This window comes from Pseudochaenichthys georgianus, chromosome 19 (assembly GCF_902827115.2).
Source record: "Pseudochaenichthys georgianus chromosome 19, fPseGeo1.2, whole genome shotgun sequence".
Classification (NCBI taxonomy): Eukaryota; Metazoa; Chordata; class Actinopteri; order Perciformes; family Channichthyidae; genus Pseudochaenichthys; species Pseudochaenichthys georgianus.
Window position 1 is genome coordinate 11737429 of NC_047521.1, and position 13639 is coordinate 11751067.

Consider the following 13639-nt stretch of genomic DNA (forward strand, 5'->3'; position numbering starts at 1 on the left):
AATACTTTTCACTTCATTCTGAAAGAAAGAGGTGAAATGTGCTAACGTGACTGCCATCTTGGTGTTGGTGACGTATGCAAGACCAGAGTTGTAGTTCATTGAGCGCTTCACACAAAAAAATGTGTTACTTCACAGTTTTACGACACATTTAAAAAATTTTGACTTGCAAAATTATCTTTTAAATTGACAAACATCATGTGTAATTCGTTACATATTTCAAACGGAATCAAAAGATAATCTTTCTCTCTCCATTGACTTCAATACATGATTTTTCCGAAATAAGGTCCCATGGAGGTCCCCCGGAAGGGGAAGGACTTCGCCACTCTATACTTTTAACAACTAAAATGTTATGATTTCTTTGTCAACATTCAGAAAAACTTCCATGTTGTTTGAACACAAATGTATTCGAAGCGTCAATGTACCAAAAGTTGATCCAGGAAATGTTTTCATTTGTCATGTGTCCAGTCGATCGTAGAGAGTGTGATTCAAACGTATAGTGTTATGTATCAGAACATACAATATTAATACCGCAGCACAAGTATGTTATGTATTGCATACATTCTGCTCTTTTTGTTTGAATACATATATTAGCAAGATAATACTACTATTACTTTCTTGACATTGCCCCCCCCCAAAAGCTGCCAAGAGACCTGAAATAAGGCTTCCAGAATGCAAGAATCTTTTCAAAATATCAATGAATAAAAAAAGGCCAGTGGACAATTTTTTTTACGTATGACATTTTTTATTCAAGGAGTGCCTTCAAAATCTTAACAACTTTAAGAAAACAGTCAGAACAGCACAATTAGATTGGTAATATAACCCCCCCCCCAAGATCTATATTAAGTTCTTTTCTGATGCTCACACCAAAACACAAAATCATGTTGTGTCTTTAGAGGCACATCTGCTTTCAGAAAGTGGCTCACAATACAAGTAGGCAGAAATTAGGAACACAACTCGGTCATTGTTCGTTTTCAAAGACTGCTACACAATTCGCCTGGAGGCAAGGAAGGCCAGTGACATCAAGTGTATTCAATTCACAAGGAGGCATGTTGAGGAAATTTGAGTCACAGTGCAGGAAGGAGGTCTTTTCCCTCCATCAGACTCACTGTTGCTTGAATAACAGCGAGTGCTATCTTTGCCTGTAACTTCATTAAGAGAAGGTGGGGAGACGATGCTTGAAATAACAAACTCGCAGCTCTGGCACAGGAAGCTAAGTGGAGACAAGCGTTCCCACACTGTATGGTAAATATATATTAAACAGGATGACCTGAAATTTAAATGAGGATAACGTGTTTTTAGTATAAAACAAGGAAAACCCTCAAAAGGCATGGGGAGCAATAACAAAAAAGCAAATAATCACTGAGGAGTTATTTATAACACGTACATACTGCTTGTGTACTTCTTGAATAAATACATTTCAAAAATACATATATTTTTATCTTTTCATATTCTTATTTTGCTAGAAAAATGTTACATTTTTGAAAAGCAGCTATGTATGTTTAAAATATGGCATTCGATCACGGCTTTTATCAAAAGCCCCTGGACACACTGTGATTTCACACGTCTTCTTAAAGAAGCACTGCATACAATATTTCCGAGTCACAGCCAAGGACTTCACACTGGCAAAAAAACGTCAGATAGTGCAGGGAGATATGACGCAAATCCTTCAACAACTCAATATGCTCATAGAAGAAAAACATCTCCATGATTGTGGATTAGAGGCAGCTCTGTAGATGAAAAATGTAACAGTGAAATATTGCATATCTGGGGTGCCATGGAGGGAAATGGGGCTTATTTCTCTCCTGTAACAGCCACATATTGCTTAGAGCTAGCACTGAGGACGGATTAGTAGGAACACTTTCAGGGTACAAATATTCTGAGAATAAAGTCATAATATTTTGAGAACATTTTTCATTGACTTTTATATTCTCAAATATATTATATGTATTTATCACATACATGTATATATTATAAGAGCTATGTTGTACACTTAAATACAAAAATAAAAAAGTCATAATCTCACCAGAATTAAGTTAAAATGTTTATTTATTTATTATTATTTAGGTTTTGAGAATATAACTTCCAGAATGTGATGTATAGATAATATAAGATGTGGATATTTTAGCATTGCTCTCCATAAATACTTTATTTGCTTTAAAACACATGATTTGTACAACAGAGGGTTGAGTTATTCCCTAAAAACCAAACTATTTTTCATTTTAAATTATAAACCTTTTTAATTTGTAGCCATGTTTATGACTATTTCTTGAAATATTACAAATGCATTCTCTTATACGACCCCCCCTAGAGTGCTCCTGAATACCCCAACCTTCAGAGAAAAACACATTCAGTCCTCCCAGCCAAAGAATCGCCCCGTCATCTGGTAGAACTTCATGTTGAAGGGCCTGTAGAAGTCCCGTAGCCTCTGCACCACCTCAGGGTCAATGTTGGGGTGGGTCCGCCCTTTGGTTTTGCCCAGGCAGTGGGGTTTGCTGCTGCCCTCGGCCTTCTTGAGGCACGGGAAACCCTTGGTCTGGTTGAAGTAAAAGTGTTTGTCAGTGATGATCCTCTTGAGCCCCAGGAAGTCCTGCACGCGGCCCAGCTCTCCGGCCGGGTCGCTGATCAGACGCTCGCCGCTCACAAACAGGATCTGCTCCATGGGGAAGTAGTGCAGCCAGTTGTCCAGGTGCTTGGCGTAGATGCCGATCTGGATGGCGCTCCACGAGGTGTCGATGAGCCCCGTAGTCCTGTTTTTGAAGGTGAGGCTCTCGAAAGAGGGAATGTCCGGCTTCTTGGACAGAGTCTGTGTGTAGTCCGAGATGGCCCTGGTGACGGGGTCCCTCACCACCACGATCAGCTTGGTGTCCCGGGACATGGCCGATATCCTGGCCGGAGCCTCTCTGGTCACAAAGTAGCTGGGGGTTTTCTCCATGGTGATCTGGCCCTCCAGAGTCTTGGGCATCAGCTCCCTGGGAAGAGAAAAATGGAAACAGGAAGTGAGATATTTGTTTGACCCGACTGAATCACTGTCGACCGTCACAGTTGTACCACCTCTCTTAGTACAATAAATATTACAAATGGACTAACTCTGGTAAAGTCATCAAAAACGTAGAATCCAATCAATCCAGAATAACAGTGGAAACAGTCCGTTTGCAGGAGTTTATTTATTTGATCTCGATCAGGTGTCCTTTTCTCTATGCTCAATTAGCTGCCAAGAGGTGGGACCGCATGTTGATTTGCAGTTTTTGGCGCAGCACCGCGTTCAGGATGTCAAATACATTCTCCTGGTGATAGTATGCAGATGCTACCTCCAGTGTTCCTTAATGTAGCCTGAGGGGTTATGAAATCAAGAAGGGGATTCCCCCGGGTGCATTTGAAAGGGGGTATTCTTGACGCTCATATGGCGCGAAAAGAAAATGTCAATCCCTATACCCCTTCTATGGTAGTGCTGCTTATTAAATATTGATATTTGAGCTGAACGGCTCCTCCAGCATAATCATCTTCTTGTCTTTCACTTTTCGCAACATATGGTGGAAACATCAGAAACATGTGTTTTAATATTACAATTCCCCCTTGTGGATTGTAAGAAATGTCCTAGTGGTAACTTTGTGTTTATTTTAAATGCAATTTAGTGATTTCCTCTGTTGTAGGTGTTACAAAACAACCAAGGACAACGTGTAAATATATTCAAATATATATATATATGAGTATCCTAAAGCTCTTTGAAATTAATCCTACCTCAAATATTTAAAAAAACAACAAAGTTCAACCAAACATAACCTGAGATTCTACATGTTTTTTGGCAGTATTTCCTCATGTTTGCTTGAGTCCTTTTTGCCCCAAACTCCCAAAAAAGATGGGAAGCTAATCCATTTGTCCACGCCATCCTTCCTCTCTTTCTCCCTTGTCTCTACTTTCCTTCTGCCCAGCTGCTTTCAGGACAGCAACCTTAAGCAAAGCGGGTAAAAGCAGTCCATGAATGATTAACGTGACGCCCCTCTGCCATTTAGAGCCCCTGCAGAATACAGCTTTAAAATTCACCAAAGTACAGAATGCAGTTGTTAATTATTTATCTGCTAGGCTGGTGCTCCTTAAAGCGAGGACTGGTGCTGGCAAAGTGACCCAGGAAACTCCCAGGGTGCACGCTGTTTGCTACCCGTGACAGAACTACTGAGACCTTAAAGGAAGAAGGTCATCTGAAAGGACTTAAGAGTGCTCAACACTTCAGTCGGTTGTTTACAGGACCATGCTGTGGCAAGTACGATGTGTGATCAAAGTACAGCGTCTTTGTACTGCAGTGTCTTGTTCTGATGTGATGGGCTACAGTTGTTCCGCCTCGCAGAAAGAGGCTGGTAACAATCATGCTCCGTTTAACATACACAGCCAAATGAGACAGAGGGCACTGAGATCTTTGCTAAGGACAAGCTCTATACTGTACAGACAGACATCAGCTGTCATGAAGGATTTGAAGGCTGGTTGTGTCAAAGGCTTTTCTCCAATACGCTCTTTAGACGCCCTAATGAATTGGTGATCTTTGCTATACCTGGTCTTACATCGCTAGGTTTGGTAAGGTTACAATTTGTGTTAAATATCAGGGAATGATGGTCGTTATGGTTAAAATAAATCATGCTCTGTCCCCCCCATGTAATTAAACTAACCTTCTGCGAACTTCCTTAAGAAATAACATTAACAATGACATTAAACAGACTCACACTTCTTTCCTCCAAGACGCCAAGATAAATCCTACATCTGCTAAAGCTCTTTGTCACTTGAGCGTCAATGTGATTTTAGGCAATTACCTAAAACTACAGTGTTATAAATCTGTCGAGGGCATTATCTTTTCCTCAGCAAAAATACTTTTGGGCTTTTCATTGAATGGATGTGTGACAAAAACAAACATCAGTGTATTTTTTGGACACATATGGAGAAACATGTTATTGGTAATTCCAAATGATTGCTGACAACAAAACAAAAAACAGGAAGATTCCTAAACTGCTGAAAAGTCTAGAGGTGACAGCATGAGTGTGTGTTTGACAGTTTTCCTTGCGGTTGTTCCGGGCTTGAAAACAGCTGCTCAGCGTATGAGGTGAAACAGATCTAAAAGCCATAAGTCAATACCTTCAGGCCAATGTCAAAACACATCAGTGTTGAGTGGATCTTCGCTGTGAGGGACGGATCACGGGGTCAGCACAAGGGGGACACGCAGGAAGCGGTCGATAACAGGAATAGCGGTAGCATGGGCGCACTGATGTCTCGAACATTGACCATCACCTAACCTCCAGAGTCCTCTCAGTATCTACGAGCTATCCTCCAGTTGTCTTAAGAGCAACATGGACAAGGCTCCTTTCCCGTCACATTAGCGCTGCCCCGTTGCACACACAGTCCAGAGTGAGGCTGTCATAATGGTGCTTTAAGACAAACCCCACCTGGGACGACAATGTTTGCTAAGCTGACGTTAACACAGAGACAAATTCATGCAGAGCTTCATCCTGACAATACTGACAACATGCTGATTTGGAAGCTACTTCAGAAACATCCCTTATAGTACCGGAGACTTTATGTACAAAAGAGAACACTATTGTTTTATAAAAAAGCAATGAGCCTGTACTAAAGAAAGCATCCATATTTGATGGCGCGCGTCGATCTTGTTCTGTGGTCGGCACTCACAGCGGTGGTGTGTTGGAGCGAGGGCACTCGGAGGGGATTTTCAGGGTCACTGAGGTATGTGGTATGGTGTGCAACATGAAGACAGCCATGTTTGTTAGTCCAAGGATAAGGATGGTCATGAGTCGTAAAGCACGCATGTAGCCAGGTTGATGTAAATGGTTTCTGTTTTGCTTGTTGGTTGGTTGGCGATTGGTTTGTCAGAACTGGAAAACTAGTGGCTGGTGTTTTGTTAAACTCAGTTGAAGGGTTATAGTAAGGGCCGAGGAAGACTCATTAGATTTTGGAGCGGATCCAAATCGAAGGTGGATAAGAACATTGTTTTTCACTCATGGAACCAGCCTTCAAGCTCTCTGGGTAACCTTTTACTTGGCATTGTGGTTTTAAGCTTAGTCAAGTGCAGTCTGATGACACACTATTAAGTGTTTTTTTGTTAAATGAAATAAAAACATTCATACTTGTCCTGCATGTTATATTTGCTGATTTTGTATTCACTATTTATTGTTAAGATAAGCATACCAACAATTTAGGTTCTACTTTGTTGAACTCACAATGAAAAGCCCCAACCATAAGTCCTCAGAGCCAAAAGTGACGTAGTTGAATTGTTCATTTGATCAAAGCAGACGAAAAAGAGATATAACATTTACAACATTAAACAGAAAACAGAGGTCATCTACCGTGTCCCATTGTATTGACTTGGATTTTCAGTTTTGTTGCCGGAGCTCTCAGAGGATTTTGAAAAAAAACTTCTTTTGATCTGGTTTTAGGATTTTGGACATTTTAAGCAAATCATCAATGTGAGTCGAGTTGGAACCATTTCATGTTTTTTGCATTTTTTCCAGACAAATCATATTGTAGATAAAATGTTCTGGGAATAATTTCCACAAATGTTTTAGAAGTAAAGAATCCTCAACTTTTCCAAGTTCCAGTTGGGCAATGGAGGAAGAAACACAATTTGCACTTTTACAGTCAGTGAACTGTAATGTGGTATTTCTTTCCATGCTGCAGCAGAAGCATGCAGTGCTTTCTAATGAAACGTTATTGGCAGGGAAGGGGATATAACAGATGACGAACCGTCCAAGTGCTTGATATTTACTGCAGTTCCAGACCCTGCTTTGATGTCTTCATCATGTTGCTAGAATACGACTCCCTGAGCACACTGGTGCGTGAAACAGGGCAGCGGGATCCACTCATGAAACGAGACGCAGACCCCAACCCGAGAGAGAACACTGCGCACGTACCCTCGCCTTCCTTTAAATCAAATGCACTGCTTTGGCACACATTTAAAAAGTATTTAGAATGTTAATATATACTAAACATCTTAGTCAAACAGCTTGTGTACATGACAGAACATAACACATGTTGTAAATGACGTAATTTCTTTCATATGGAACTAACTATCTGGAGAATGATTCCAGGACTCGTTCAGGCAACTCTTTTCCCTATTAAAAAAATATAATCCAATGTACAAAATAATGTGCAGAACATCCCTCAATGCGTCCTTTGTAGGCTTTACAAAAGTAACCACTTTTAAATAAAGGGCCTGACGAATCAATGCTTTCATTTCCCTACTGAATGAATTTTATTAGCACACCAACTCGACTTTGCCCTCGTATACAGGCTGTGACTCATGTCTGCCTGTTATATACATGCCAAAACATTTCTTAAGGTCTTATTTACTGTATGCATAACATCACAACATGACATATGAATTACAAATAAGTATACAACTAACAAATGATCAGCTCTGAAAGGGCCATTTCTCCGTGTTACTTCTAGAAAGGCGGTTTGGAGCTTGGCCAATGTCTGTCAATTGACGGGAGTTGTAAAGACATAGAAGCAAATGGGCATGAGAGCTGTCCACTTCTCCCCCCCCCTCCCCACACGCCTTTGATTCATTTTACCTTGTCCAGCAGGGCGCCCTGGCAGGCATAACTACACTCCCACAGTGTTCCCCTGCCACCGCCACCAGATAATAATCTTGTAATTGGCTCAATATTTCTGCTGTTTGCAGGCGAAGCAAAGGCCAGCGCCGCTCCCGGTGGCTTGGACTCACACGATATTTTCCAGGTCACTGGATGCTAGCGGAGGTCAGAGAGGAGGAAGAAGGGAGGGGGGGGGGGGGTGATTTAGAGTAATGGCTGCTGTGCGGTGAGGTGAAAGCCCACTCCTCTGAGCTCCGAGCTTTACTGCTCTGCCAGACAGCACCGCCAAACATTAAAGCAAAAAGGAAACATATGCATGGGATGTAACAGCCTCTGCAAAGGACTCTGGGATTCCTATGGAAACACTATTAAATGCCAAAATGACATGTTTCCTTGGCATTAATGACATTGTTTAAATATGGGCTGTGCAATGGCTTCATCCTTCGCTGAGGCTGGATGCAGAGAGATCAACCTATTTATAATTCAGGGATTACAGGTGTGAGCTTCCCGGCAGCAGACATCCCCGGCCAGGATAATCGCCCGTTTTATGACCCCGACAGTCTCAGTCCTCCAGGATCAGACAAACTGACCTTTTTTCCCCCTCCACTGGATCCTCGTGCACTGTGTCACCTTTGACTGCACACCTGCACTTTATGGCTCTAAATCCTACCTCTTCCCCGACAGTTAAGTACTCCTCCAACATGGCTACACAGGATTACTGCTGTCAGTATCGCACAGCTTCCATTACACAATTGAATGTCTTGACTTTTCTGTTGTCAGGATGGTTGAAAATAAAATTAGGGGCGAACAGTGTGCAGGATTTGCTCTTGGCTGCCCTTGGTATATGATAACTATTATTTTCTTCATACCAATAGATTCTGAGCCAATTTATTTACTTAAAACTACTTACATTTGTGCACAACTTGGTCTAACAGGACAAGAACTTATTTTTGTGAAACAATCAGAAAAAGTTATTATTAGTAAGGCTTATAATCACAAAAACCTCTTGTGAACCAAACTGTTTTGGGGTTAAGGACTTCTTCCCATAATTCACTCCCAAGTCATAAGTAGCTTTAAAGTGAAGCAAGTGATAAAGTTGAATAGGTCATATAGGGACATTGGCTAACAAAAACCTTGAGTTACGCTTCGTTAAGAACCAGTTATTTTTCATAAATTAAGCAAAGCCAAGTTTTTAAGCAATTTACACTTTGAGTTAAGTAGAAATTATCCAAGGTGGGCTCTTGAAGGAATGAGTGAAATCAGGGTGGTACATGGGAACTGTAGGGGGTAGGAAGCAATTTTGAGAAGTACAATTACAAGATAAGAAAGTTCTCTCTTCTTGGAAAACCACATGGGAAGACAGGGTCTGCTGTTTTCCTCTGGGAAATGACAAGGTTTTGATAAAGAGTAAGTAGGAAAGGAAAGTAACCCTGTACGACACAGGGGACACATAAGATAACGATGTCACTGCGGATGAAAAACTTAGAAAATGTCAGTTTTAAAATAACAGGAAATTCATTGTCAGATTGCTGATTGGGAGCGTTTCAAATTAGAAAAGGATGTGAATATGTTTCAAAAGCTAGTGGTGCTTGTGTCTGGCAGGAAATTAGAGTGAATTCGGAAAACTTGTTTAAAGTTAAACCTCAGTTTCATTAAAAGAACAACTTTGTTAACCACTTCCAAGTGATATTGAAATACAGAGACAAGTAGGAAACTTTAAGGAGGATCAAATGTGGAGTCCTCTCTGAGCCCAAATGGAGGGAAAACAATAAAGTAAAGTTAATCTACAACATGAAAGTGGATTATAAAAAGGCAACACTGGAAATGAGTCTTTACATTTAGCCACAAGGGCTTTTATCTGATGAATGGAAGCACTCAAACACACTTGAAAAACGATTTATCTCTGTGGAAATGTCTGGTTACACTTGTTAATTTATTTTTTTCATACACACTTAAAGATTAGAGATCTTATAAAGAATGTCTCGAAAGAAGAAACACAAGACATTATAAATGGTGTACACGAATATGGTAGTAAAAACATAGTTTGTTCTCTTGTATAAATAAATCTCCCCACTGGACACTTACCACTGAGTGTTACTTTTTCCTCACTGTTTTTCCTTTCCAGACAACTACCATTATGCGATTCGGTAAATCATTTATAGAGATAGCTTTACAGTATGTTCTTATACATTTATCAGCAGTGTTTTTAACCGAATACTTCTTTCTTCCTTGGTGCTGAGTGGAAGTCCCCGGTTTATTGCGTAAGGGTGGAAAAAGAAGCTTTATCTTTATGGCAACGCGCTTGTGAATGATTCAGCCCCTCTAACTGTGGTGGAAGAGTGACTGAGGGATGCTTCAGGAAGCATTCGAGCCAACCGAGGCCTTTTAGACATCAAGGAGAGGACGCTCACTTTCAGATCCAGACTGTGTATCAGCAGAGAGGACAAGGGGGTGAGGTGTGGAGCGTAAAGGGGGCGAGATGGGTGAGAGTGATGAGGGGCAGAGAGGCAGAGGGCACTCAAATAGATAGAAAACAGACAGAAATATCCCATATGCATTTTATATGAGTTTTTTCTTTTTTCTTTTAAAGCATCATTCTGACAATGGGTTCACTCTCTTCATTTGCCCTAAACAAGGCTTTTTTTCAGGTACAAAGGTAATAAATCATTTTAAATGTACCATTATAATAGCGCTAGATAATACTTTAAAGGGGACCTATCATGCAAAATGCACTTTGTGATGTCTTTTATACATACAGTGGGGCAACAAAGTATTTAGTCAGCCACCAATTGTGCAAGTTCTCCCACTTAAAAATATGAGAGGCCTGTAATTTTCATCCTAGGTATACCTCAACTATGAGAGACAAAATGAGAAAAAAAAAATCCAGAAAATCACATTTTCGTTTTCTGTAAGTCTTTACAAGGTTTTCACACACTGTTGCTGGTATTTTGGCCCATTCCTCCATGCAGATCTCCTAGAGCAGTGATGTTTTGGGGCTGTTGCTGGGAAAAACGGACTTTCAACTCCCTCCAAAGATTTTCTATGGGGTTGAGATCTGGAGACTGGCTAGGCCACTCCAGCACCTTGAAATGCTTCTTACGAAGCCACTCCTTTGTTGCCCGGGTGGTGTGTTTGGGATCATTGTCATGCTGAAAGACCCAAACACGTCTAGTTGAGTTTTTACCAAAAAGTTCTATTTTGGTTTCATCTGACCATATGACATTCTCCCAATCCTCTTCTGGATCATCTAAAGGCTCTCTAGCAAACTTCAGACGGGCCTGGACATGTACTGGCTTAAGCAGGGGGACACATCTGGCACTGCAGGATTTGAGTCCCTGGCGGCGTAGTGTGTTACTGATGGTAGCCTTTGTTACTTTGGTCCCAGCTCTCTGCAGGTCATTGACTAGGTCCCCCGTGTGGTTCTGGGATTTTTGCTCACCGTTCTTGTGATCATTTTGACCCCACGGGGTGAGATCTTGCGTGGAGCCCCAGATCGAGGGAGATTATCAGTGGTCTTGTATGTCTTCCATTTTATAATAATTGCTCCCACAGTTGACTTCTTCACACCAAGCTGCTTACCTATTGCAGATTCAGTCTTCCCAGCCTGGTGCAGGTCTACAATTTTGTTTCTGGTGTCCTTTGACAGCTCTTTGGTCTTGGCCATAGTGGAGTTTGGAGTGTGACTGTTTGAGGTTGTGGACAGGTGTCTGTTATACTGATAACGAGTTCAAACAGGTGCCATTAATACAGTTAACGAGTGGAGGACAGAGGAGGCGCTTAAAGAAGAAGTTACAGGTCTGTGAGAGCCAGAAATCTTGTTTGTTTGTAGGTGACCAAATACTTATTTTACTGAGGAATTTACCAATTAATTCATTAAAGATCCTACAATGTGATTTCCTGGATTCTTTCCCCCCATTCTGTCCCTCATAGTTGAAGTGTACCTAGGATGACAATTACAGGCCTCTCTCATCTTTTTAAGTGGGAGAACTTGCACAATTGGTGGCTGACTAAATACTTTTTTGCCCCACTGTACATATGTGTCCCCGGTGCATCGGGGAACTCACGCAGCGTCAGAAAATAAAACCCTCTCTCTTTTCCTCCGTACCCAAATCTTTTAAAAACGGGGGTACAACGAACAGATACAGATTTTACAGAATTTAACTTTTATCTCCGGTAGAATTCTGATCAGGCATTAGCTCCGCCCCCTCCTCTTCTTTCTTTTTTCAAGTTAAGGACCCAAGATCTGCGTTTCTCTAACAGGGCTTCAAAAGAGGGGTTTGAGCAGTATGAGGGATGGCTACATTGGGTGAACTGTTTGGTATTTTGAAAAAAAAACTTCACAGACATGTTTTGTATAGGTATGGCCCTACAATATATGTTTAAAATATAGCATGATAGGTCAACTTTAAGTAATCACCATTGTAATTGTAACTTATCCTATGTGTAACATGAATGTCTGCAAAAAAACTTAAGCAATCCATCTGATAGTTGTCGAGAAATGACTCTTATAACCATCAATGTCATTCATGCTGGCGCTTGAGGTAGTAAGGTGATGATCAAAATCGTATGCTTCATCCTCTGGGGGCCATGATTTTGAGTAGATCATTTCATTGGAAGCCATCCAATGGTTGATGAGAAATGTCAGTCTTAAACGCAGGTAATAGCAACACACTGACGTCTCTAAATCCAACTTGTTACTGTGGCTGAAGAACTACGGTTGCCCCAAGTACAAAATGCCTGCCAGCTCTAATAATAATTTTAAACCCTTTATTCTCTGGTCTATATAGGTCTCCTATAACCTGAGGATGTTTATTTTCTCTCAATTATCTGTAACATTGTTAGTGATACAGTGATTTGAGTGAAGTATAAAAATACAGATGTGGCTTGGAGAAATAATTCTATTTTTCGCGGCACCCCAGGTGGTGTGAGCAATTGAATTGTAATCTATCCCCAATGCTTCCTTGGTGTATTAACACCTGGATTTCTAAATGGATTAATGCAATTACATGACAGGTGCAAAACACATTGAGCGTGTGTCCGAATGAATGGAGACGCTAAACTGATTATTGCCCGGAGAGTTAAAAACCCACATGAACTGAAAGCAAGCCAACAGAGATGAGGTTATATTCTGGATTTGGTGATTCATGTTTCATTAAACCAATTTTCTAAAACCACTAATTATAACCCAAACAGTAGCTCCGTATCACATGGGGTGTATGTCGGAGTTCTCAGACTCAGCGCCTGCATTACTTTTTCATATTTCTTTGACCCAATTGTTCAGAGTTTCAGACGGAGCATGTGGAGATGACACTTCAGTGGGATCGGCTTTGGCAACAGCTCAGTGCTATTTTTTCTTTCTGCTAAGTCAGTTTTTAGGTTCTCAACAGCTTTTGGTGATAAGACACCTTAACTTGGTCTTACTACCAAAGCATGTTTTCAAGGTATTTTGTTTCTTGATTGTTCGCTCATTTACTGAAGGTGGCTACGTTAGGACATTTCAAGTAGTCTACTTCCATAGCTCTACTAATCTTTACTCTATAGTTTATAGCAATTGAAATAATCTGGAGAAATAAAGAACCTCTTGCCTCAAATGGAAACCATTTCAATGGGTATTTAAATTCTACATTCAAGCCTGATTTGAATACAAAAAAAATGAAAATGAAAAAACCCTGTGTCAAATGCATGCGAGCAAAATTAAATGTTAATTTGTTCAAAGCCAAATGGAAGAATTTGAGAGGACTGCTCTGCGTTAATTACCCATGACAAAAAGGGCTAGGGCTTTTGTCTTTGGGACCATTACCATGGTGATTTCCAAGCTGCTGAAACATTCAACATAAACAATTTAGTCTGCTGGATATGCCACATAGACTGTTGTTAAAAAGATATCTGTTATGAGCCACATTTCTGCTGGCACAGATCCCGCCTGTGTGCCTCCGCTGATTTTGTGGCTGAGAAGAAGCAATTCAAATATTAGAGCTCAGAAAAAAAGGCGGAAAAGCTTGCGATTTAAAAATATTGAGGCTAAAGTCCGATTGCTAAAGCCTCATTTC

The 13639-nt window shown here is 40.7% G+C and overlaps 1 protein-coding gene across 1 annotated transcript in view; it reads right to left on the bottom strand.

The window, feature by feature from the left end:
• Positions 1 to 735: 735 nt before the first annotated feature.
• The window catches only part of LOC117465221 (heparan sulfate glucosamine 3-O-sulfotransferase 3A1-like), a 38534-nt gene continuing 25630 nt past the window's right edge, over positions 736 to 13639 (bottom strand). The window contains exon 2 of the mRNA XM_034108159.2: positions 736 to 2969. Coding sequence (XP_033964050.1) covers positions 2348 to 2969 — 622 coding nt within the window. The 3' untranslated portion in view covers positions 736 to 2347. The remainder of the gene's footprint in view (positions 2970 to 13639) is intronic.